The sequence below is a fragment of the Alligator mississippiensis genome, chromosome 5, assembly GCF_030867095.1.
Source record: "Alligator mississippiensis isolate rAllMis1 chromosome 5, rAllMis1, whole genome shotgun sequence".
Classification (NCBI taxonomy): Eukaryota; Metazoa; Chordata; order Crocodylia; family Alligatoridae; genus Alligator; species Alligator mississippiensis.
The window spans coordinates 24,548,769-24,576,265 of record NC_081828.1 but is presented as its reverse complement, the minus strand read 5'-3'; the positions used below and the strand labels follow the sequence as shown (position 1 = coordinate 24,576,265).

General features: G+C 39.2%; 1 protein-coding gene across 1 annotated transcript in view; it reads left to right on the top strand.

The window, feature by feature from the left end:
- Window positions 1-15,500: 15,500 nt before the first annotated feature.
- The window catches only part of LOC102571073 (vitellogenin-1), a 57,575-nt gene continuing 45,578 nt past the window's right edge, over window positions 15,501-27,497 (top strand). The window contains exons 1-10 of the mRNA XM_059727648.1: window positions 15,501-15,540; window positions 15,883-15,903; window positions 16,127-16,278; window positions 18,888-19,139; window positions 21,271-21,432; window positions 21,890-22,041; window positions 23,856-24,006; window positions 24,117-24,274; window positions 24,381-24,546; window positions 26,848-26,973. Of these exons, the coding sequence (XP_059583631.1) occupies window positions 15,501-15,540; window positions 15,883-15,903; window positions 16,127-16,278; window positions 18,888-19,139; window positions 21,271-21,432; window positions 21,890-22,041; window positions 23,856-24,006; window positions 24,117-24,274; window positions 24,381-24,546; window positions 26,848-26,973 (1,380 nt within the window). The remainder of the gene's footprint in view (window positions 15,541-15,882; window positions 15,904-16,126; window positions 16,279-18,887; window positions 19,140-21,270; window positions 21,433-21,889; window positions 22,042-23,855; window positions 24,007-24,116; window positions 24,275-24,380; window positions 24,547-26,847; window positions 26,974-27,497) is intronic.

Here is a 27,497-nt window from a genome sequence, read left to right as displayed (position 1 = left end):
TGCTCCCCACTGCTTCCCTCCCCCCCATCACTTTGGGTCCAGCCCTGCTCCCCTCCTCCCACCTCTGCTTTGGGTCCAACCCTGCTCCCTCCCACCACTTCAGTCCAGCCCTGCTTCCCCCCCCCCCCAATTCAGGTCTGACCCCACTTTCCCCCCACCACTTCAGATCTTACCCCCCCCCTGCCTGCAGCTTTGAGTCTGCCCCCCCCCTGCCACTCCAGGTCCACCTATCCCACATCTGCCTGCCTCCCCACTCCCCTGCCTCCCTCCCTGCCCACCACCTCCCCCTCCCTGCTGGCTGTTCTGGGGTGCATCCAGGCCAGGCAGCAGGGGGGTACCACCACCATTATCCCCCACTTCACCCGCAGGCAGGGAGGTGGGGGGAAGCCCTGATGCTTGGGTGGCCAGGGGGTGTTTCCCACTGGCAAACTTCCCCGGCAGCGGCACAAACTTGGGTCTGCGCAGCCTGGGCTGCCCAGCCAATCACCACCCACCCGCCCTCTTGGTGGTGCATATGCAGTTGGCCAGAAGCATTACAGACAGGCAGACAGACCAACTTAGCCTTTTATTACATTAGAATATATATATAACATTTGCAACTGTCATTTGATTGGCAGTAAAGATAATGTTAGGTGTTAAACAATTTGAAATAATGTAAGTCACAAATCTGCAGAATTTAGTTTATGGATTACCTGTATTAAACTACATAGTATATGTTGTGAGTTATTTTTTCATAAGTCTGTACCCAAAACGTGCTTATAATGGAATGGCAGGTGGAAATAGTTTCCTCTTCTGATAAATGTGCCTTTATCTCTTTCAGCAAGCATATACTACTGTATCTTGCCCTTTCTCTGATATTTAGATATAAATTGGGAAATGCAAATGAATGGAAAAGAAAGAATCAATGGGTCAGATGCAATCAAAGACATAAATATTCACAATGATTTCCTACTTTGTCTAAAGGAAAATCGGTCATGGAAGTGGCTTTCTTTTTATGCATTTTAATTCAAATAAAGTCAAATACTACCAAATGATTATGGCGCTGTGTTGTCTGTAACTATGTGTACTATGTTCTGTATCTAAGTTTTCACATGGCCCTTATCACCATGTCATCTGCACATGAGCTATATTGGACAAAACTCTAACTTCCCCACCAATGAATGGAGAAGATCTATGGCTTGAGTTAGACAGGAGATCAAACCAGTTGGTCATGGAGACATTATGAATGACAGTCTTATTCAAAAACAAAGGGAGGAGGTCAATTCATTTAGTTGTAATGAGTGCTATAAAATGACCAGTCACATCCTAAAGCATCTCTTTCCTAAAATACATTTCCTATGTTACAAACACTTCCTCTTTCACTTATTGTATTGAAATCCCTCATTGCCCAGTATTATACTAACTCTGCCTGGTCTATTGTATTGTGATAACACCCCCTTACCCATTGTATTAGATTGGTACCTCCTTGGCTATAATAAGTATGAAAAAAATTCAAGGTTTAACTCATCAAATGGAACTTTTCAGTGACTTATTAAAAGAACCCCTGCAGTATTATAAAACACAGATTTGCTGTCATCTAGCTAAAAGATCACTTTAGAAACCTTCATTTTATATGTGTGAAGACAATTTCTTTTCCTGAAACTCTTTGATTCTTTCCTGAATGAAATCAAGTGTTCTAAAACTTTTTGAGGAACCCAAAGGCTCCTTTCTATACTATGGAAAGTAAAGGACTATGAAGTTCTCACATAATCATCACATAGACTCTTTTCAATGTGCTGATAGAAATGATCATTCATTACATACTGCAAGCTTTTATAAAACTGAATAAAATCTGGGAAGAGAAAACTGAGAACCGTGCACTTCTTGATCATGAACAGTCAGGGGAAGATAAGCCACATAGAAAGCTGTCCCTGAGATTGTTAATGAGGTTAGTTTAAACTCTTTTTCAAGAGTTCTTACCTAATGAAATGAGAAAGAGAAAGGAATATAGAGGGAAATAGCTTCCCAGTTAACATCGTCTAAACAGATATACCTCCAGTGTTATGTCTTGTACTTTGAAAGTACATAGTAACTTTAATTTGTAAGAGGTGAGCCACTTAGCTTATATATAGTCAGCACACTCTTTTTTAACTTGTAGGCCCTCTCCTCCTACCATGGGTTATAAATTATTCGCAGAGTTACTTGTATACTACCACAAGCGAATCAGGTTCTTGGACTACTTTCTAATATATAAATGCTCTTCTCTCACTGTCTCAAGCTCTTAATGTGTAGTGTTGAAACATAGCTGTTTTTCCAATTTAGAGTCTATTTTGGAATGTACACTTAAGTAAGTGTTAACTGCAGCAAGTTTCTAGTGACCTGCACTTATATTAAACTGTCAACCAAGAAGTTGTATTTGGATCATTTTACTTTTTTCAATAAAAGTGCCAAGGTTAGAACTGTGAACATACTCCCAAGGGCATTTAAAACAGATAGCTTCTCCCTAGGATTTTTGTAGGTGTGTGTGCATCAGCCCAAATTGGGTAGGAAGGAAAGAAAGTCATTGGACTGAAGTCTTCTAGCCTTAATCCGTGAAATAGACTGGATGCCTAGGAAATATCATCAATGCTTGCATGAAGAATGGTACATATAGTGTGTTCCTATTGCCCACCAGGCAATTCGAAGAAGGATTAATCTCTTTGCACCAGACTGCTACAGTGTTACACTGCTTCTGACTCAAGTTTGTGCTTATTTGGCACAATTTGGCTCTCAGAATAAGGACAAATATATACATGTAAAAAAGGAGGGAAAACTCTTGCTCAGGAATATACCACACTGTAGGAATATAAATAAGCTAAATTGCCCTAACTTTGACCCTTGATGAAATAGGGTTAAAGCTGGAGCAGTTTTGCTATACTTTGGTACATCTACATGAGAGTTTTTTACTCTACAGCAGTGCACATGTAGACTCTGCCCTGGCTGCCTGAAGCACAAGAGTGCTTCAGTGCAGAGCCCCAGGCTGAAACAGTCTTGTGCCCTAGCAAGCTCCTCTGCAGCATGTTGTGCCCTTGGGTATGAACAAATGTTCATGCGACCCATTTTAGTTCAAACTGACTAAACCTAAACCTAGGAGTGGTGCAGCAGCCACAGAGGCAGCTGGAGGTAAGTAACTCAGGGGTGGGGGTGGGGGGAGATGAGGCAGAAAGGGACTGGTGGAATTGGGGGGAGGGAGATTGATGAGGCCAGGGCAGGGGCGGGCAAATTGCAGCCCATGGACTAGATCCAGCCCACAAGGCAATTTCACTGTCCTGCGAGTGGGTGCTCACCAGTTTGTATCTGGCCCAGGCCGCAGCTGCCCCTGCTGTGTTGTGTATGGGGCTGACCCCTGTCCACTCCCACTGGGGCGTGAGGGTGCACTCTAACCCTTGTGCACAGGAGGACTCCAGCCAGCACACAGCTTCCAGGGGAACTGTTCAGCTCCTCACACCTCCAATGGCTGCTCCTCCTGTCCCTGTTGCAGGAACCCAAACATCAGGTAGGGAAGCAGGGGCAGGCAGGGGGAAGCTGCAGCTGGGTGGGAGTGTGAGGCCGCGGCTAGTGGGAGCAGGAAGCCTGTAGTGCAGGGCCTATATGCAGTTGGGTAGCAGGAGCACGGAGCCTGGGTTGGCCCAATTCCATTGGGTGAAGCTCCCCGCAGCTCATGTGCAGCTCCTGGGACTCGCACACCAACAGAGGCAAGCTCCACATGATGGAGCTGGTGACCTTCCCCACTTCTTCCTGCCATATACAGCTCCTAGGATTCCACAGAAGTGGTGGGGAGCCCTGCACAAGGGAATCAGGCCAGCTCAGCCCTGCTCCCTGCTTCCTGGCAGAGTCCAGAGAGCTGCACATGGTGGCAGGGAGTGTGGCAAGGCTGCCAGCTCCATCACATGTGGCTCCTCCACTGTGGCACGTGGCTCTGGCCAGGTCCCGAGAGCTGTCCATTCACTGTGAGGATCCCCACACAATGGAGCAAGTGGCCTAGTTCCACTCCCTGCCACCATGTGAACCTCCTAGAACTGGCTGGAGCCACATGCCACCGGGGGGGCTCCACCTGTGCAAGCCATGAGCACTGCAAGGGCCCGCTTCTGCTGCTACTAGTGGTGGATGTGTGCCATGGAGGGTAGCATGTGGGGGATCTCCACATGCACACCCCACTGCACCCACACAAATACCCACATGCCCCCACACCCACACCCTCTCCCACAAACTCCACACCCCCATACATAAACATACCCTCCTCGCACACCCTCCCCACACACACACACAACACCCCCCACACCACCCACAAACCCCAAACATATACCTCCACACACTCCCAAACCTCACCTACACCCCACACATGCACACCCCACAACCCACATGCATCCATGCCCAGCCACATCCCACACACACATCCCACACACAATAGACAAAAGTATGACTTTATTTTGAACTATTAGGCAATCACCACTATATACACTATGAAAAAACATATAAATCAGGACAAAATATATTTTAAATAATATTAAAATATATAATAGCAGATGTTTGATTTTTAGCATATGATTTGTTTTTTTTCTGGTTCCAAGATGCCTCTCCCTCCCCCCCCACCAATGAGTACTTCCAGGGGCAAAAGGAGGGACTTCCAATGGCAAAGGTCAGGGGTTGGGGAGGCAGGACTACCCTTGTGGTCCTCAACAGGCCACCAAAGTCATTAAGCGGCCCTCCAGTTGGAGTAATTGCCCACCCCTAGTCCAGGGGGACTGATCAGTTTGCAATGGGTCCACGGGTTGCCAGATCATGGTTACAGCAGAGCCCCAGGGCTGGGGTGAATGGCTGGGTTCTCCCAGCCCTAGGGCTGTTCTGTGAACATGTGCAAGTGTTCACTAGACTGGGTTAGCCCATTTTAGATTGGGGCACCCAGGTCAATTTGAAGTTAATTCACTTCCTGATCTGAGCTAACTGAGATTGGGTGAGCCATTTTGGGGGTAATATAAGCCCTGTGAATGCCTGAAACAACTGGGCATGTACATCAACCTAACCTTTGTGAGGTCAATCTATAACACTTGTACATACTCCTAGCCTCAGTATTGCTCACTTCTTTCCCTGATGATTTTCTTTTTCTCAAACTACCCACTGCCCAAATGTAGCCATCTTAAAGCTGATTCTTCACTAAGCCAATGCTGTAAGACAAGATGTAAGCTGACAATGCTTTGCTTCCTCCTCCCCCCACCAACAAGCTTCTAAGGAAAGAGCAGAACGTACCCAAGTCAAATTTTCTTCCCAAGCTAGAAAGCCAAGAATGGAGGGAAAAAAAAACATGGTTATCTGCAGGCTCCAGAGATGGAGCAACTTTAATAAACAGAACTGTATCTTCAGTTTGGATTGATATTTTTTCTTTGTCTGCTTCTGCTATGCCTGTCCTAAGAGCAGGATTAGTTTTAACCAACAGTTTTTCAAAGCCAGCATTTAAGATTTAATCAGGATTTTCTCAGCCAAATTATTCACAGCCTCATAGCTATTCTCATGGGTACTCTCTACCCTCGTCTCCCAGTCATTTCTACAAAAACCATGTTTCGTATCCTAAATAATCTTCCTGTGAAAGAGGACATCCGCTTTTTGTCTCCAATGGGTGATCCTTGGCATTGTCTTCCTCGTCCTAAATAGGCCTAGATGTATGTTGACGCAAACTTCCACCCCTTCAAAGGATTGTCCACAAATCTCTCCTTTTATTTTGTTTGTGGCTGACAGACCTACTCCCACTTGCTGTATCTTCAGAAGCAGTGCAAGATGTCAGAATAATTCTAGGAATAACAGCAAACATTTTCTTCGTGTTGAGATATTTCTAGATGTGCACAGAATATTCTCTGTTTCAATACTTTAAACATACAGCTTCATTAATTATCAGCTGAGCTTCTAAGGTTGAATCCATTCCTGTGGTTTCAACTGTAGTGTAGACAGTTCTATATTTTTCGAGCTGATTAACCACTAACTTACAGGCATGGGAGTTGCTTTATTCAGCAAATGCTTTGCAAGCCTTGAGCTCATAACCTATTTGCTTGTCTTTTCTTTTTTCTTGTTTCCCAGGTGACTGGTCTGGCTTTTCAGACTGTACTCTGAGATCAGTTTCTTTTCCATGCTTCATTACCATAGAACATTTGTTACCCTCTTTTGAGACATTGCCTAAGTATTGGCATGTGCACAACCATCACTCCCTTTTATCTTTCTATATATTTTCCATGGCATTGGGGGAGTCAAAATTTCTAGATGGAGTTGCTGATGTGTTTTCACATAGAGAATATTTTTTTTCACAGCAGTGTGTCTCATAATTTATTTTTCATTGTTGTTACCAGACAGTAACAACTTTTGCACCTGAAAGATCAGACTTACCAGACTCCTCCACAGCTTCTTATAGCAATGTTGCTTTGTGGACTGGCTATTGGGAGATATTGAAAGGATGCAAGTTCAACACCTTCCAGCAAGATACTGAATTATACAATATCAACTTCAGCATTCAACCTGAAATCAGAACTTCTCCTGATTCTAATGAGTTAGGCACTGCAAACCCTGCAAGCTACAAATCAGTCTCATGCATTGCTGAATTTTAAACAACCTATTGAAGTCTCTGAAGTAACAGCTTATGTCTTAAAAAAAAAACCAAATTATATTTCCAATCTTTCTCTAACTACAGTTACTAATCAGTAGCCAAACTTTCATTAGGACAAACTGGTCCTAATTGTCATCACTAGTGACAATCAGATGAAGGGGAAGGTGAAAAGGCCAAAGAAGCAGCATTTATATCAAGATGTTTGTGTAACTTGCTAGTGTCAAGCAGCTTGTTTGTACCAGGTTGGACCATGGACAAATTGCATTTGTCCATGCATATGCTATGCAAACTAAAGAAATCAAGACCTAGTTCTACATAAGATAGGTGCCAACTTCCTGTTTGCTTCTATTTTTGCTTTCTTGCTTTTTAATGTCACTGGGCACACCTACACATGCATATTAATGTGACACAATAAACTCCGGCACAGTTTGCTCCAGAGATAATTGCTCTCAGGTGCAGTGTTTGCACATACACCTGGGACCTCGGCATGTTGAGCCAAGGCCCTGCAGGCCAAGCTGATAGGAGGCCCAGGGAGTCAGCCTGTCTGCCCAGGGCTGCTTCAACCCAGCTCAACGTGCTGCAGAGTGGCTGGTTGGGGCACAAAGGTGCTTCAGTGTGGGGCTAGCCAGTAAGCAGCCCTCACACTAAAGCACCCTCATGCCCCCACCAGCCCTATCAGCATCTACGCATGCATTGTGGCAGAGTAAATAATTCCACCCTAGGATAGTACTTGTATCTGGCTCTACTAACCTACAGCAGAGATAATTACTTTACTCCAGCCTAATAACTCTGCACGTGTAGACCAATGACACTTTACTATGGAGGGAATTAGGCAACTCCACAGTAAGTGTCTCATATAAATACACCCACTATCTCCAAAAATTCTGGGAAAGGCATTTTGAATCCTGAAGCATGTAATAGATATATTTGAGGGATTTTTAGGCTTTTACCAATTAACTTCTTTTGCCGTTTGCAACTCCATGGTTATTATGTATGATTTGGGCAAAGTGAATTGGTATGCATCCTAGTATAAAAAATAATTAAAATACATTTGTTACACTAACCAACTTCTTCCTGAGTCGAAAATTAGAAACAGTGGGCTAGATATTCAACTGAAGTAAATTGGCATAATTCTGCCAATTCAGTGGAGTCATGTCAATTTTCCCCAGTTGAAATTCTAGGGCATGAAAGCCTACAATACAATACCGTAAATTGTCAGAGATAAAGGTAAAGAGTAAAACCACTATAAACCTCATATGGCAGGACATCTTTCTGTTTATCTCTGTCCATTGCCTGCCATGTAGAGTCATATAGGTTGATAGTATTATCAAGCTTTGGTTTCTGGAATCAGTATTATTGGCACCTTGTTTCAGAAACTGGCACAGAACAAATCAGAACTTGCTTTCCCAGGTATTTGCCTATATAGCCAAGAAAAGAATAATCCTTCTAGTACTTTCCCCAGAGAGGTAAAAAAGGAAATGAATTTAAATGTTACAGCATCTCTGTACCAAAAACTGAGAAACTGGATAGTTGCTGAAATACGGATCAGCCTTAAGGGGCTTCTAAAAATGTACTGAAATTTCATGTGTCAAGATTTTGCCCTCCAGATTTTGGAGCAGTGTTTTATTCCTGGAAAAGTCCCTTTAAAGTTAAAGAGACTTCTCAAAGAGTAAAGCATAATACTTATCACGTGCTTGATTTAGCTCCTGTTATAGCCAGTGGACACATTTACATGAGATGCTACATCCGTGTAGCTCACTGCTATGGTGACATAGAATTAGTAGGCACAAACTGTGGCACAGATGCTACTGCACAGTAGCAATGAGATGCTGCACAGTACCTGCTAAAAATAGTAGCCATGAGGCATTGGGACTGTGTAGTAATGTAGCTTAAGCAAGTACTAAGTGACTGCACAGTAACAAATGTGCAGTCCAGTGCACGTGTAGACACGCCCAGGGAAGAGTCCCCGCAACTCCAATGATCAGGCTTTGAAAACAGGATTGGCAGAATTTGGCCTTAACCTTTGGATAGTTATAAATTAGGATGTGAGCTTGGTTTGCATACAGCATACAGCATGGAGCAAAATGTACCATTCTGTCAATCCATAGATGCTTCTCAAGCAAATCCCAGGATATCATTCTCCCCTTGTACTGGGCCTTGGTGAGGCTGCAGCTGGAGTACTGCATCCAGTTTTGTTAATACCAAGAATAAATTTGTCTCATATTATTTATGACTGTACCATTTTTGATATTGCTCAGTCTTGCAAGGAAAACTTGAATCATGAACTAGCCATGAGCTGACAATTATAACTTAAAGACTTTTAGCACTATACAGCATATTCCTATGGGTTTAAACTTGCTTGGTTAATAATACGAAAATCATTTCTGCATTTCACATTTTGGACTGAAACAGTCTAAAACAGAGGAAGGAATAATAACTATTTTAAAATATAGCAGAAATAGTTTTTTTTTTTCAATGCAACAAGTTTCTTCTAAATTAATTAAACATATGGCACAGTAAGTATTAATTCATTTCTGTGCTAGTGATCAGATTAATTTTAAAATTAAATTGTGTTCATCTGTGTTGTCATCTTTTTATATGATTACATCCTGGAGTTTTTAAAATCAGAACAGTAGATCAAATGCTGGTAGGTGATTTTGCATTTTTTGAGGGTAAAGTCAATGTCTATTATTTGAATTGGCAAAAATATGTGTGCTGCTTTCTTCGGAGCTATAAACTGCTTATCTTATCTGGCCTCTGACCTGGTGTCACAGTGACCCAGCACTATGAAATGAAGGCATCATACTCTTCATACGTTCTGCCCCTAAGCAAGATTATATTGAATTTGTAATGTAGTATCATAACCTCCTTTGGCTTTCAGTAATACAGGGAAGTTTTCTATATTGTACAACAACTGGATAGGCCTGATTTGCTATTCTGTTACAATGGTTTTATAGTGAGATGAAACAGAGATTCAAGCCCAGGGCCTACAAAACAAGAAAAAGATGTAAAAGCCCTCTCTGAGAAACATTGTTCTGTGGAACAGGAGCAGTGGCTTCATTTAGAAAGCACCTAGTATATTTGGGATGGTGATAGAAAGAGAGAAATAATTTATTTGCAAAGTAGCATAAATCTACTCCATGTTCGGATAAACAAATAATAAGCAAGTCTAAGTCCTTTCTCAGAAGACTTTACAATCTTAGAGCCCTGCATGGGATTTACCAAAGAAGAGAGGGTGCACAGGGAATTCCTTTCTTCCTTACACAGTTTTGCCAGGGGCACACAACTAATTGGTTCCTGTGCTGTCACAGGGTAAGAAGGGAGTCACGGCCACACCTTCACAAAGATGGGTGCGTTATGGAGGAGCATGTGCTCCCTTTTACAGTGGCTGATGGACTGTAGTCAGTGTGTGGGACTCGCAGGGACTCCTGTGAAAGCTTGTAAAAGCAGCCATTCTGACATGCACCGAGTCCTCCTTTTCGCTTTACTGCTATGGCAGACAATAACTCCCCAACCATCTCTGCACCTACCTGCTGCAGGGAATGGTGAGAAAAGCTTAACACTTAATACACCCATGCAAAGTATATAAGAATAAAACATTACATCAACATTTCTTTCCCTGAGGTGTGTATAATCCACAGTAATCAGACATTAATGCAAATATAAGTAGTGCCCCTATGTATATAAGAACACTATTTGGATGCCATGCATTTAATATCCTACTTCCATAGTGACCATGTCATTACCAAAATGAATTAGGCAAAGTTATATTTGCCTGGTATAGCTAAATTGCAATGTTACCCATGTCTCATTATCAATGCCACAGAGACTACCTGACCATGTAATCTAAAGTAGACTGAAGGTGAACTTGTAGCAGCTATCTTCTAGTGCAAAAGAACTACAAAACATCACTAGCTCTCCTTATTCAAATGAGCTGCCTGGCACTTACCAATATCCAAAGACTATCTGAAGGAAGAAAGGAAGGCAGAAAGGAAGGGAGGAAGGAAGAAAGGAAGAAAGAACTGTAGCCACGTTGTGAGATCTGTAGTCATGCTGTTGATGGAAGTGATGGTAATGAATAATGAAGTTCAACAGCAGCCATAGTGATGGTGAGATTTGACATCACTAGAAAATAGCAAAACTGAAATGTGTCAAAACATCTATTTTCAAGTGGAAAAGATTAGGTTTCCAATTCTGTTCTCTCTCTCTCTCTTCCCCCCCACCTCCCTTTGTCTCTGGAAATGACCAGAGGTCTCAGAAACTTTGCCAAAATTGCTACATCTCCATTAAGCATTTTGGCTTCAGAATAGAATATTCTGATGGAAAAAATCATCAAAATTCTATCACTCAGCTGTGCCGAAGGCACTGCATGAATGACCCTTTTCATTGTCTATGTTCCAAAAGAAAAAAGAAATAGTAAATAATGTTGCCACCAATTTAACTGCGTAGACCCGTAGTCCAATTCCTGCTGCTTTAACTTCATTGGTATCATAACAGAATAAAAGTGGAGTAGCAATGGAGAAGCTGGCCCCTCTAGTGAATAGAATGGCATTCAGAACAGCAGAAGCACCTTTTAAACAAGCAAATATTGCAAAATCCCTCTGCAAATGCACTAGAATCAGCATCTGGCAGCTTGGCTCAACCCAGAGTATATGTTGGTTGACCAGAGGCAGCAGAAAGAATGCAAATGTTATCTGGGTGGCCACACAAAAATTGTGGCTACACAATACTTTTACAATTTCTCATCAGGCAAATGTTAGATATGCAAAATATATTATTTATTTATGTAGTTTTAAATATTTCCTTATATTTACAAATTGGGCAAAACTGAAAGTTAAAATCACTTAGCTTAGCCATCTGATTCTATCCATTTCAACCGACTGAGGTTGCTTGGGAGCTGTTTTGCTAATCCCCACTTTGTCGCTAGACAGTGTTTTAGCAGGATGGAAATGCACCATAATTCAACAACATGAAAACAGAACAAGGAGGGTGTGGGGCTATCGGCAGTAGTCCAATAATAGATAATGAGACTCTGGTACCCAAGCAGAATGTATTATGTAAAGACAATGGCCATGTGGAAGAAATTGTTCTAATCAAGTTAATTATGCTTTATTCATGTTTCATTTATGGTGCAAGTACCCTGTAAATTCAGAGCATCTTAGCTCATTATATTGCCATGCAGCTTTCTAAGTACATGCCGCGCTCATGCTTTCTGTAACTGGCTCCGCAACAGTCCATGTTACATGTGTTGCTGTGGAAATGGCACGAGACTACTAGTAGCACTATGAACTTCTTTTTTTAAGAGTGCTCCCATGAGATTTCCTCTGCTATTTTAAAATTCTCTTTTTCTCTCTGCTTATATTTTAGCAATCCTTATACAGCTGGCAAAGAGACTGTGAAAAGAGGAACATTTCCATCTATCATGAAAGCAAGCACCAACAGGTTTGTTTGTGTGGATTTCTTTAACTGTATATATTGTGGGGTATTATGATGGTGTTCATCTCCACACCATCTGAGTTCCTGAAAGTATTTAAGATATGTAGCATTGGTTTTAGAAAGCACTGCTCTTAGACATACTCTTTTTCATCTGATTCCCTAAATTGGTAGGTTATTTGTTTTTAAATTCAGAGTTGGATGTCATTCTAACATGACTGTTTTGCAGAAATACTAGTTTAGGCTAACACTCAAAGTCTTTAGCAAACTTTAATTATGTCTTTCATTTACCTGTTGAATTTATATGTATTTATGTGTGGTCTGCCAGGCTGCCTTTTGACAATACCAAAGGGTGTAGTGAATTTTTGGACTCTCTCCTCAACCCCAGGAAAACCAACTCACATGGGGGTGGAAGGGAATAATGAAGGGGAAGGGAAGTGAGGGGTAAGGGAAGAAATGAACAGTTGATGAACTCAACATAGGGCAACACCATATCTTGTTATCTCAGTTAAGTATCTAATATTTGGGTTCTTATACAAATTTACCACAAACTTTGACCCTTTCAGGTTTCACCTGCCATTAAGAGTAATGCAAATTTTTCATTATCAGATTATAATGAAGCTATTTATGTTTTCATCTTTATAATAAATCCTTTTTAATATAAAAATAATTTTACCACTATATTAAAATGTACATGTGGCCATTCTCCATTATTCCAGTTTTGGGTTAAGTCTCTGTTAAATTAATTACCTCACTTACATTGTTTCAGTATTCTGTACTGTTGTACAGCCACGCTGATTGGAAGAGTAATAGAAGCATGATAGCAGAAGCAATAGAATTCCATATGTTACGACTCCAAATGTATTCTGTTGCCTCTCTCTATATAGCTGCTTTTTCATAGCATGCAAACAATATGACTCCAGGGGAATGTTTTCCTTTATAAGAAATGACCTTGTATTTTCTTAAATACTTCTTCCAAAAATGACCATTGCCTGAGATCATACAAACAAAGAAGCATGAAGACCACCTATCATTTTGAAGAGACAACATCCAGGAAAACATAACATGCACTTGATGTTTCAGGGCAGATGTTGTTCTACTGTTTGAAATGGCATGGAACCAATTTCCAAAGTATAACTCTATCATGACAATTCATTAATTTATCCTGCATATTTTTTAAAAAGATATAGTTTGAATAGATGAAGATATTTTGTTTTTGTCCACTAGAACATTAAGATTGCATACAATAAGTATATCCACACACACACACACACACACACACACACACACACACACACATAGATATCAATGAAGGAAAACTGGCAGAAAACATATGATGAGGGCACTACTGTTTGTATATCTTTATTACTGCTTACCCTTAAAGTTCTAAACAATGTTTAAATCAAACTTTCCCTCCATAAAACAAAAGAGAGAGAAAGATGGAGATTATCTAGATTATATAAAATCAGAATATCCAGACACAGAGAGAGAGAATGATAGATAGATAGATAGATAGATAGATAGATAGATAGATAGATATCCATCTTGAGATCTATATATCGATTATATATGTAGATATTAGATGCTGAGATAGATAGATAGATAGATAGATAGATAGATAGATAGATAGATAGATAGATATGTGTGTATCTGAATATTCTTATTCTGTCATCTAGAAAATATATATATATGTATGTATGTATAGGTGAGTATGTATATGTGTGTATATATATGTATATATGCATGTGTGTGTGTGTGTGTATCTTTTGTTTTATGGAGGGCAAGTGTGATCTAAACATTGCTTAGAACTTTACAGGTAAGCAGTAATAAATATATACAAACAGTAGTGCCCTCATCGTATGTTTTTTGCCACTGTTTTCCTTCATTGATCATCTATTCAACTGCAGTAGTGAGGCAGTAGTTGCTGCTCCATCTCTGGACCTCAATGCCATCTACCAAGTAAATGACATAGCTGCGGCTAGGCAGAACAATACACAGATGATTGTGCACTACACATTTGCATCAGGTTATTCTGCATAGCTGACTGCTCCATGTACTCCACAGAAAAACTTCATCTGGCACAGCAATAATAGGCTTCATTATTCCTTCAGTCGGGCAGCACTACTCCAGGTAAATGGAGTAATAAGGTATAAAGAAGGCTGTTTGATGGGGATCACGGTAAATAATTTCTCGGGATCAGAACTGAGGGCCTTAGACCTGTAGCTCTGGTTTTATTCTTCTTATTTCTAATGAATTAGAGGCCTTTCTCCTATGGATATCATTTACCTGTCTGCATGAGCACTTTACTAGCAAGCAGTTTTTACTTTTTGCATCCTTAAAGGAATATTAGGTGACTTTTGCATTCTTCTCTCAACAACCTTGCAGCCAAAGCGTATAAATGAAATCTTTTATTTGCTATGTAATTTATATATAGCATTTGCCCAGAGTCAAAATTATATTCTAAACCGATGTAAACTATTTCAAAACATACATAGCTGAACTTTATTTTTGGAGAAATGTGGTTTATATTGTGACCTTGTTCTAAAGGAAAAATAGAATGTAGTCATTGTTACAATGGGCTAGGCATCACAATGTTCTAGAAGATGAATGGGAGGCTGTGGGTAAAAATTTCAAAATGGTCTTAATGATTTAGTGGCCAAAATCCCTTTGGAAATCAATGGTACATGGTCTAACTCACTTAGGTGCTTTTGAAAATTTACCCAGTTTCTTTTCTCAGAGTCTTCTCTTAGGAATTACACAGAATATACAGTGGAGCTGCTTTGGACTCGCATCATTGTGACTTAGCAACAGAATCCAGGATATTACTAAGATTTCTCATTTGGATTCCTGGGATAAGGCCCTATTCATGTAAAAGAGAATCATGCTAAGGGACCCAGGCAAGAACTGTTGGAATTGGTGTGATTCATTTTGCTGGACTGACATGTAAACCAACTTAAAGACCTCTTAGTGACTGGGAAATTAAATCATGCACATATTCCTCTCTAAAACACAGACCTTCCACTTCTAAGAACCAATGTTTGTATCAAAAAGCTCGTGACTGAGATCGTCACCTGGTGTTAATCACCAGAATTTGCTGCTGTCAAAGGAATAATGCTGAGGTGAATTGGCTATAAAGCTGGCCCGTGTTTTTTAAAATAACTCAAATATGTGTTATTAGTTGGTGAATTATTGTATGGAGAACTGGGGAAGGAAAGAAAAGTAAAAACAAGAAATTTCATAAATAGGTTTTATTAAATCATAGACAATATAGGTTTGGTCATAATTATCCAATAGTCCAGTGTTATCAGCATTCCTATCCCAAGAAATGTTTGTTTTTGGTTGATCAATAATGATTCTAAAACATGCTTATCCACCAAACTGACATGCCAAAATAATCACATGGTACTATAAGCCTCTATAAAAGAGGACCCAACACATTTACTTTTACCTTAGCCTCACAATGAGGGGCTTAATAATAGCTCTGACTTTAGGCCTTGTTGGTAAGTATTTTATTCATCCGGATAAGTTTGCAGTAGTTTCTTTCATAATATGGCTTCAGAGTCTAATTGTTGTCCTCTGTAAGTATAACCATCTCAAGTTATGTAAAAGGAAAGAGATAGTGATAGCAAATTCCCCATTGTCTAAGAGAAGGTATGGATATCTTAGATACCTTCTTAAGTTAAAATATAAAACTAAGTTTAAAAATTAAAATAGAATTAACTGGAAAGCACTATGCAATAGGTATTTTACAGTTAGGGTATAACTTGGGACTCTGAAGTACAATTTATTTTTCTTTTCTTATTCTTGATGTTTTAATGTCACTCTTTCTTTTTCTTTTTCAGGGAGTCAGTCTCTTAATTATCGTAAGTAATTTTCCTATCAGCTAATGTAGATATAATAACTGCAACTCAAAATAGAATCTGAAATATATATGGATGTTTAATTTTATTTTACAACTGCTAATTTTCTTCAGAAGTAATACCAAATTGATCTTTGTTATTTGGAATTGTTCATAAAATGTAATAGGTGTACCTGAATGTGTTCATAGGCTCTCTCTAATATTTGTTGGGCATTGTTGCTTTACAGAACCTACTTTCAGTGAAAGAAAGGTTTATATATATGATCATGAAAGTATACTTCTCAGTGGACTCCCAGAGAAAGGACTTGCAAGAGCTGGAATAAGAATAAAAAGTAAAGTGGAAATTAGTGGCATTGGGCCAAAACTTTGTCTTATTAGGGTAAGAAAATGTACCCAATTTGAAAACTAAAATTACCTTCCTACATTACTTTTTCAAGCTTTGGGGAAATAATTAAGTTTCATCGTATGTTTTGCTTACTCAGGCAGAATGTAACTAACACTATTATTTTTTATGCAGTGCCCTAAATTCTATTTGCACTTTGCCAGGTAATTCTCAGCTCAAGCCAACCTTGGGGTTGAAGGATTTCTTCTGCTTTGTGGCCAGGGAGACAATAGAATGTAATTTCAAATGCACAATAATTTAGAATTGGATCAATTCAATTGTTCCCAAACTGTATAACCTAAGATTATTTAATCAACCGATTTTATAACCAGAAAACAAAAAGCAGTATACATGCTACAATAGCCAGATGTCATTCAATATTTGGCATAATTAATTTCTCCTAGCTATTTCTTTAGCTGCAGGGACACAAATGACGTTTTATGCTGCACTGAGATTGCATTCCTTTGCTACATGCTGACATTAAAATTTCTGAGTAATTACTAAGATTTCTGATTATATGGAAACCATTTTTGCCTTGAATGTAAGCCTATATGGGCTTCTAATGAATGTATTGGAATATACCTCTCTATCACTGTAGATAGACTCCACTTAATTTTATGTGTGTGGAAGAAAACTGATCTCTTTAAAAGCTTTCACTTGGCAAATTGAAAATTATGGATAGAGAAGATTAATCGCTGTGTCCTAATAAGTTTCTAAAAAGAACAATAGCTCTACAACCAGAAGTAGCCAAGTACTATTATGTATTATAAGAGAAAATGAAAATTTAGTTCAGCATTTTTTTCCACCCAACAAGTTTCCTGAAATTTCAGGAAAATGATCCACCCTATATTGTGATGAAGGCAAGCTCTGTCCAGGTTTCTTTGCAAAACAGAAACAGGGTGCATCTACACCTGGCCATATGGCACCTTTATTACTGCGCTGTCATTTAGTCCTTCCCTTTGGCAATACTAAAAAACGGCTAACACCCATTCTGCACTGTGCTGGCTGCGCACGGTTATTTTTAGCTGCTATATCAAGGAAGTGCGTTGCTACTGCGACATAACAGTGGTGGCACAGTTTTAACCAATGGCCCTATGGTGCTGTAGTGCATTGCTACAAAGCCGTAGCATCTTGTGTAGACATTCCAATAGAAGAAAAGAAAGATCCACTCAAGAGTTACCAATAATATGTCACTCATGTAGCCTGTAAGAGAACCAAGATCAAGTCTCTGCTTTTCCATTCTCCCACAAAGAGGACAATTATTATTGTCGTGGGACTGGTCAATCTGTCTCACCAGTTTTATCCAGAAAATTCATTCTGGACCTAAGAAACTTGTTTCCAAAAAAAAGTTTAATCAAAACTGGAATATTCTTGAAAAAGATAAGAAAAAGGAGAGGTTTAAAATATTGCAGTTACTGACCCCCCAAAAAAAAGGAAAATTAAAAATTTCTCTTTACATATGTAGTGAGGCATTAATTTTGATTGTAGGAAAAGTTTACTTTTTCTCCCATGACAATTACATGATATGGTTTGGGGAGAAGGAATAACTGAAGAAATTAATCTTTAACATTAAAGCCACTGCTTCATATCTGGTTTAAGTCAAAATTAGTGATCTCAGTGTTTTCATCGTCAGTAAACAATATAAATACCAATTCTTTTGGCACTGTCATCACAGACAATGTATTGAATGGATCCTGGAGACTGAGCTAACACTGCCCTAAAATGACCACCTAGATTTGGTAGAAGCACACTAAAATGACAGTGTTGAAGGCTTCTACTGACACAGCCCACTCTGGGGACTACAGTCACCAGGGTTGTCAATGACTTCCATTTAAAAAAACCAAGGAAAAGTGTCTTTAAAAAAATGAAGCCCAATGGCTACCCAGCCGTGCACAACAAGGAAAAGAGCTGTTCAAAATCCCTAAGCTTATAGCAGTACTGATGCTGAGCTTTCTTACCTGGTACCACCAGGAGTTTGGTCAGCCCATGGGAGAGACCAGAATGTGAAGTAGGGAACAGAGTTTCTTACATCCCCATACTAATTATGTTTATATGGTTCACCTAGCAACCATGTTGCTATTAGCTTCAGACTTCAGCTATGCTGTGTGACCCCAATGGCAGAGATCACGGAGTGCATGCCAAGAGGTAATACTGCCCCTGAGATTTGCAATTTTGAGGGAATATTCCTGCTTTGTGCAGCTCTTCTTTGGCATATTTCTATGTAAAAGCCACCTTGGCCATAAAGAACTATCTGTGGATTAAAAAAAAGTCTAGTCTATGTGGAAACATCCTGTTTAGCTACTTTTTACCTCTGCATATCCCTGTCATGGCTTCTGTAAAGTATTGCTCCATTCTCTTAAATGCTTCTTTCTCTCAATTTTTCTCGCTCTCTCTCTTATATACATACATGCCTATTAGTACTAACAATGTTAATGATAAAGTGAAACCTTGGTTTTATCATTTAAAAGGCTTTCCTTCATTAAAAAGTGGTGCCCAATAAAGAGACAGGCATACTTATTTACATAGTTTAGCTATATGCATTCAAAAAAAGTTAATGAAAAATAATTTAAGTGAACATACTTCCACCTTTCTGCCTTATTTCATAGATTCATTCAGTGGAAGCAGCAGAGTACAATGGTGTCTGGCCCACAGATACATTCACTCGGTCATCTAAACTGACCCAGGCTGTTTCTGGACTAGTGAGCATGCCCATCAAATTTGAATACAGCAATGGCCATGTTGGGAATCTCCTGGCTCCAGATGCCATGACAGAGGACGGTCTTAATATTTACAGAGCTATTCTAAATGTGATGGAACTCACCTTGAAGAAGACACAGATCACATATAACTTACAGGAGGTGAGCACTTTGCTTTTTGCTTTGTTTGGAGTGTAATTTAATTAAGCATGCACTTCCGGCTCTTTCAGTGCATTTAGTTGAATTCAGTATTGATAGAATATTTAATAATAAGCAATGTCTAGACTTGGAGGTAAGTTGTTCAGCTATTCTTTCTGTGCCTTCAGTAATGGTGCACTATCTAAATGGTTCCATGAAATGGATAGATTTTTAATCTACTTGATCAGCTGATTTCAGTAATGCATTTGTGATATTGTAACCTACAGAAATCAGGTTTTTGGCTCCAGCAAAAGGAAACTACTCTGAAAGCTGAGCCTACATAAAATCTGACTAATACATTAAAATAAGATTAAACTCTCAGCATATTAGTAAGACTACAGCTAGAAATAACAGCAATTTGACTTTTCTAAAGCATCATATATATATTAATCCCTTTTAACCCCTTTTAGGGGGAGTACAATATTATGTTGTGATATTATAAGGGCATTGACAGCTGCAGCTGAAATTCTGTTGGAATTTCCACTGTTGTCCAGGGTTTTATACTTTAGTCATATTAAATCACCTGACATTACAATCCACTGCACAAATTGAAATGTATATAATTTTGAAAAAAATATATTTACATTGATTAGTCTGGTCTTGGTGAAGAGACCAGTAAACAGCTTGAAAACATTGTGCTTTCACATTATTTTTATTGCAAATCCAAACCAAAACCACTTTAATTTAGACAACTGAATATTTAATATGATTAGGTTTAAGTCTGGACAGGAGCTTCAGAATCTAGTACTTTCCCAGTATTTGTTCCATGTGAGACACCATCTTAAGACACTGTGGCTGAAGTATATCCAGTACCTAGTTTCTTCTCCTCATCTTGTTTCTAATTCAGTTGCTTATCCTTCAGAGGTCTATTGTTGAGCTGCACATGTAAATTTAACTCTTTTAATCTGATTTAACCATTGGCATCTTTACCTGATAGTCTCAAAGTACGTTACAAATGAATGCCAGGATTAGTTCCAAAACATTGACCTGTGGGAAAACGAAGCATGACCCTGAGTGTTTGCACTCTGCAGACTGCAGTGAAGTCAATCAGAGTTTGGGCTGTACGAGCACTGCAGAAGCAGGCATTACACAACCTTCCAGAAGTGACTTAATGGGAGTTCTTCCTAAGTGACATCTGCAGGGTGAGGGTTTACACAGTGAAATAAAGTTTCAATTATACAATGGTTGTGCATACCTCATCTTGCTTTAATCTAACTAGCACATGTAAGAATAGCAGTAAGGATGTGGTAGCATGGGGTAGAAACCAAAGTACAAGTTTTCCAGGACCCCTGGCTATGTACAATTCCAAATGGAGCAACTATACAATATCCCTTATATCTCCCACAGAAGGGAAAAAGACAAGAAAATAACCCTTCTTCCCAAATGCATTTATGTATCATCCTTTATCACTATTAGATGTTCTAATCACAGACTAAAGAGAACTAATATCCCTTATAAGTATAGAAGCTTTAAATATTATTAAAAGACTTCAATTAAAGCTGTAATGCAAGAAAATCCACAGTTAAAGCTCCTCAAGTCTTAAGTGATTTTTAATTATTGCTTCTCATATTGTATGTCAAGATCATTTGCTATTGCAGTCTCTAATGGAAGAATGTGTGAGCTATAGGTTAGGTATGATGGGAATTTTAAGAGCCAAATATCTACCACAGTTCTGAAACTCCTTGCTTTTAAAGTTTAACTCTTACTGATCAAATTATTTCAAATTATTTATAATCCTGGATAATGTTTCATAGTCAATAGGTTCTAGCTGGAAATTTCTACAAACCTCCCACTGGGCCAAAATATTGTTTCACTGAAGTCCATGGGCATTCAGTCAGAGCTTTCAATGGGGCCTGGATTCAGGCCTTTGAAGAATAAATTGGGGGGGGGGGGAGGGGAGGGGAGCATGAAATAAAGATGATCAGGTCTTTACCTCCTCATTATACTGTAGTAAAATAATAGTAAATACTTCCGAAATGAATCTGGGTATATGCAGCTGATAAAACTAGCATACACAAGCCCATGCTAGGTGTTCAGCAATTCTGCTGAAAGATAAGCATTCTCTGAAAGCTATTCAATTCTCATTTTTTGGCAGGCTGGAATTTCAGGTGTCTGTAACACTACCTATGTGACTCAAGAAAATAAACGGGCAAATCAAGTCTATGTGACCAAATCCAAGGACCTAAACAGCTGCAATGAAAAAGCTCAAATGACTACTGGTTCTGCATACACATATCCATGCAAGACCTGCAAAGAAGTAAGATAGATTTATGTAAACAAGTAGTGGGACTAAACAGACGTTGATTTTGCATTGGTGGTTCCTGACTTAAACCCCAATAAGTACAGAAAATCCAGGGGGGTTATAACTATATTTGCTCTCTACATGTAATTCATATACGTATATTGAACACAAGGCCTCTGTATCAGCCATGTCCCCTTTGTAATTTTAAGGTAAGGGTGCATGCACCTTGTACTAGCTCTCAGAGAGAAATTTTGCTCTTGTAGAAGGAGACCACCTCCTTTATTTAGGGAAGAAACAATTGCAGTAGAATTTCTTATTGGTATAAGCAATGGGACAGGGATGTACAGCTGAGCTCTATCTTGTAAAATTGTCATGGTAAACAAATGAGTCACAGTGCATGATATACAAAGTATTATTTCATCACAGAACTTAAATTACTTTGTGCTTCTTTTGTCACTGTTCTATTTTGAAGAGTAACAGACATTCCCGGGCTACTGCTACTTATAGTTACAAAATCAAATCTACCCAAGATGAAGCTATAATTGTAGAAGCTGATGTTCAGGAACTCCATCAGTTCACACCATTCAATGAGATAACTGGAGGAGATGCTGTTGTAGAAGCAAGGTACTGTAGACTGATCCAAAATTTTGCATTGCTTCAATTCACTAATTCCACCTCTAAATAATCTGGTCAAATTCCCTAAATTAAACTAATCCACTGTGCTGACTATACATTGTTTGCCAAAATTTCATTATATAAAGTCTCAAACAGGTCATAAAACACAATCTTCAATGATAGCCATAAATTTGAAACATACATGTACATACCTATCCGAATTTTCTTAGCTGAAGTTGGTGGTGTTTGATTAGTTTAATTCCCAGGGGTATTTGATTTATGTCTTAAGGGCCAAAACAAATATATTTTCATATGAAAAAATTGAAAACTAATATCTTTTCAGTAAAATACTCTGTGACACCCACTGAAAGGGAGATCTCTGGAAAGCAGTAATGCTAAAAGGGACTCAGGAGGATAGTGCATAGGAAACTGTGTATAGGAGCTTGATATTGATATGCTATCAAACCTGTTATGGGCTGGCTGAAAACTTTTCCACAAACTTTGATAAAAAATGAGTTTTTAATGTTTTTTTCTTGTGAGTGTATGTGTGTGTGTGTGAGAGAGAGAGAGAGACAGAGAAAGAGAAAAGTGTTTGTGTTCCACTGATAATTTTGTATTTCCATCAAAAACTCTATAGCCAAAACCAAAAACTGTTTGGCTAACAACTTAAACCTTCTGATTTTCAAACCTACTGCAGTTTCAATAGTTTATTGAAACCAACTTTGTTTTAATTTTTTTTTTTTTTAATCTTCCACAGGAAAAATTTATGAGGATCTTTTTTTATGGGCTTTAGATGCAGAGGGCATTGGGTTTTCAGATTTGCTTACCATTGGCCTAGCTGTTCCTGCTGAAGTCAGTGGGAGTGTTATTATTGTTTTACCATTTAATTACACTGTTCATATTCATTTGCTGATATGTGTGGAATACAACATTTTCCCACCTCCTCCCAGTATACCAAAGATCCTTATGAAACCCTGATGGAAACAGTCTGTGGAAATGTTTTAGAATATCTCTATAGAGATTCCAAAAGTAAGCCTGCCAATTTTCAATGAAGACTTTAAGATACTCTTGTGTATGATCCTGTTTCTATTGACTTGTTCTCAGATGTCCAATGCAAATACCTAACTTTATTATATTGTCTGGTAAGCCTCATTTTAACTGTAATCAACAAGCCATCTTTGTCTGCAAGCACAACCAATAGAAAATGTTCACAAAGATCCTCTTCTGTTTAAATTTTCTTGATAATGAAGACTGAAGGTTTGGTTCAGTTTGAAAAGCATGTAAGTCTTAGATACTTTTCTGAATTATGCCAATTTTTTCTGAATCTTTGCCCCACAGGAATCAAGTTGGACGTAGCAGCATCTCATCTACATGAGATGCTGACTGAACAGTTGTTACTGCATAGATGGTTTAGTACTAAACTACTATGCACAAGTACTAAATGATTTTGCAGTAACTGAAGTTACAGTACAGTAGTGTTGCCAAACAGCTTTTAGGTGGCACAGGCTGCGCAGCAGCTACTACTGAGCAGTAGTGTCGCATCATGCTTCGTGCCCCACAGTGCTACTGCACAATAACAACAAGCTACTGTGCAGTCAGTGTCTCATGTAGATGTTGCCAAAGGGGAGCAAAGTCTGAATCTGATCCTAACCAGTTCAGAGTAATGCATACATTTATGAATCCCTTAGTATCTTCATAGAACAATATTTTTTGTAGCTATATTGTTATATTAAAAGCAGGAGAACCATATCCACTGCCCCTCTTTTGTTTTATTTTTCATTATGCATCTTGTGATGTTATTTCACTGGGGTCCTTTATTGCAGACAAAGCATCATTTTGAATGATGTGCAAAAACACTTCCCAGAAATCCCATCAAAAGACTTCCGGAAACGAGGCTTACTTCAACACCAGTTTGGCAGTGAATTGTTCCAACTTCCTGTCCACTTATTCAAAATAAAAAATGTGGAAAGTCAGGTAAAGTTTAACCACTAAAATGAACTATTTTGCTGTAAGTCATTGTCTTTACTGTTCATGGAAGAACTGGAGCATATTTGATTTTGCTGTGTACTTTAATTTTTCTGTAGATTGTAGAAACCCTGCAGTATCTGGTAGACCACATCCATGAACAGGTTCCCAGTGATGCACCAATGATGTTCCTAAAGCTTGTACAACTTTTCCGCGCAGCAAGTGATGAGATTTATGAGTCAGTTTGGAAGAAGTTTTCCAGTCGGCCGGCATACAGGTAATGATATAGTGACTTTAATTTTGAACAGTGGGATTGAAGAATATCTGAAATGAATGTGTTCAGATGCAGTTCTGGAAAATGATGGTTGCCTTTCCTGTTATAGGCGTTGGATTTTGGATATAATTCCTGCAGTTGCTGATCATCCCGCAATCAAGTTCTTAAGGCATAGAATTGAAGGGGAAGAACTCACCGAGTTGGAAGCAGTTCAGGCAGTGCTTGTGGGCCTGTATTTAACTACACCAACCCGTGATGTGGTGGAGGAAGCTGGGGTAGGATACATTAAAAACTCTCAGATCTTTCTTTACCAGTTCTAGCATCTGTTGTATTTATTCCTTTGCCAAGATTGCAAAGGCTTTGAAAACACAAAGCTGTTATATACTCAGCAAGGCTGAAAGGAGATTATTTCCTGACTGCCTTGAAAGTTGGAAACTGCAAATCACAGGCTCAAAAGCAAAGCCAAAATGAAACAACAAACTGTAGAACACTCCTAAATGGTCTAAATCTTGGCTGCATTGATTTCTGGTATTCTTTTGTCCTGGTGAACAGCTTCAGATTAGTTACAACAGATTAGATCTTTCACTCAGGGTATGAACAGATGTACAATTACATTGGTTTTAAGGTAGCAGGATTTACTGCTCAAAGGCATATCAACCGATCCAGAATAACTGTTTAATTTGTTTACTTGTAATCTGAAGTAAGTGAAGTTAAACCATAGTAATTTATCCCTGACTGAAACAGGGATAAAATTACTGTAGTTAAGTTTCACTTATTGCAGGTGAGCAGCAGACCTACAAACAGTTACACAGGATTCAGCTACACCTTCTTAAATCCCACCCCACACATTATTTTAGATTTGCCTCAGTGTCCATGCACTGAGAAACTCTACAAAGAGCAGATAGCAAGGCCAGTGTAAAAACGTAGGAAATGGACTTGATGGCCCAGTAGGACCCTTTCTGCTCTGTGTTTCTATGAATTATGCTAGTGTGGAACTGGTGAAAGAAAAGTAGAACCATTATACAATTTTTTACATATTATGTGGATTCAACTCTGCTCTTAAAGGTACATATATATTGATTCCATTATATATATAACCTCTGTAGCATGCCCAAGACTGCTTCTGGAAGTGAAACCTGCCCACATACACCTGGGTCCTGAGCCATTTATGCTGCTTAATTTGCCAAACGTCACAGTATCAATCCAGAAGCAATATAAATATAACTTAACAGTACAATTTTTTCTTGTAAGACTCCTGGCACATGTTACAGTTATGAAGCAATTAATGTATTAATTGCACTGGAAATAGTAACAGTGCTACACATTCAGCCAATTTATGGCACCAAAAAGTATCAAACCAGCTGCAAAGATATTTCACAAAATATGTGGAACATCTTTGTTGCTTGTTTGTATGGTGCCATAAATTGAATGTGTAGCACTCTAATCTGATGCTGACAACATCAGCAATGGAGGCAGGCAGCAATGGGGACACTGATGTCACAATTAGGATAGCCCTAGACCTGATGCCAAAAATTGGATGCCACGAGAGCTGGTTGCAAGGTTCCCTAAGTGGTAAAGCCAAAGAACTCCAGCCACCGAGAACCTGGCAGTCCCTGAACACAGCAGCCTTTTTCTGCCTAGACCTGCAGCCCCGGCATGCCTTGACTGTGAAAAGCCAAGCTGAATCTGATGGTTTTTAGATCCAAAGCTCGCCAATCCTGGGGTTTTAAAAGCCAAATGTGCAGCTGAACTGTCCTGGTGCTGGGCCAACAATCAGCTGATTGTTGGACCTGGCCCTGACTGCCCCTGGTCATGAACCAGAACTGGGACTGCTGAGCTGTGTACCTGGCCCTGGGTCTGGGACAGGGCTGCCCCCTGCTCCGTCTTCAAGAGCGGATTGGGAGCAGCTCAGAAGTGGTGCCACTGGGATCAGAAAAAATTTATGTCCCATTTGAAACATTGCACTTCCTGCCATGCATGTGTACAATGACAGGAGATGCAATGTTTGGTAATTCCCCCAACTGCAAAATGCACCATTGTTTTAACATTTGCCAGGAGCCTAAGAAAGTCAGTGAAGCTCAGGTACAGAGCAAAAGGCAGTAGGTTGAAGTCTTAGGTCAACACTTTGAGTCATGTGAAGAATCCCTTCTGTCTAGGATCTATTTAGAATGAATCTTAGTTCTTTTTTTCTTTTGTTCTTTCTTTTTTTGTCCCTTTAGCTGAGCTATTAAAAGAGAAAAAGGGCACCCATGGCTTTGTGAATCTTATGAACCCTTCAGGTCTTATTAATAGAAAAAGTTCACCTTTCCTAATGAATTGATGTTTTCATCCTTTTGATAGTAATGGGAGAGTAAAACCCATTTTTTAAAGGTACTCTTATTAAAATAACAAACTTTACCCAAAAAGTCTCTGAATTTTGTTAAGGTCATCATACTGCACCAGGCCTATCTTTTCAGGGAATCTCAGTTGCTATGCATTTGTCCTGCCTTGAATTCACATTTGGTTAAAATATGCTGGAAGGCATTCTTTTTTTCTTGGTTGCTAGTGGTGGTAATAATGAAATGTTTTCTCCATAGCTCATCCTGAAAAAAGTGCATCCACACTCAGGTACTTTACTTCACAAAATCGCCTATCTTGTCTATGGATCATTGGTTCACAAGTACTGCTTTGTCTCAGACTCCTGCTCTGGGCCAGCTCTCCAGGTACACAGCCTGAATGTCTTTTATTTGTCTTCTAAGAGAAAAAAATAACATTTAACGCTTACTTTGTATTTATAAATCTGTTTGTCACTTCACTGCAGTGTTTCCTTTGGACAAAGAAATTACAGCTAGTTAAACACAGGATTTCCTCTTTGGAGTAAGAGTGGAGAAAGACTAGGGAAAGGCTTTAATTCTTGATGCTTTCATGGCCTCATGACTATCTCAGAATCCTTTATAACCTTTTATTAATAAAGTCCCCTCATACTCCTCTGCAGTTTTTACAAATATAAGCACTTATTAGATGTTAAAACTAAGGAATATGAAGATGATGACATCCTTGCCTTATTTACTCAGTGATTCACCTATAAAGCAAGGACTCTGTCATCTGTTCAGACTGTTAGATTACCCTGATTACCTTGGCCAAGTCTACCATGTGCATTACTGTGGAGTAGATTAATTAGTTGCAGAGTAAATCATCACTGTCTACATGTGCAATGGTATTAGGCCACAGTAAACTTATTAACACC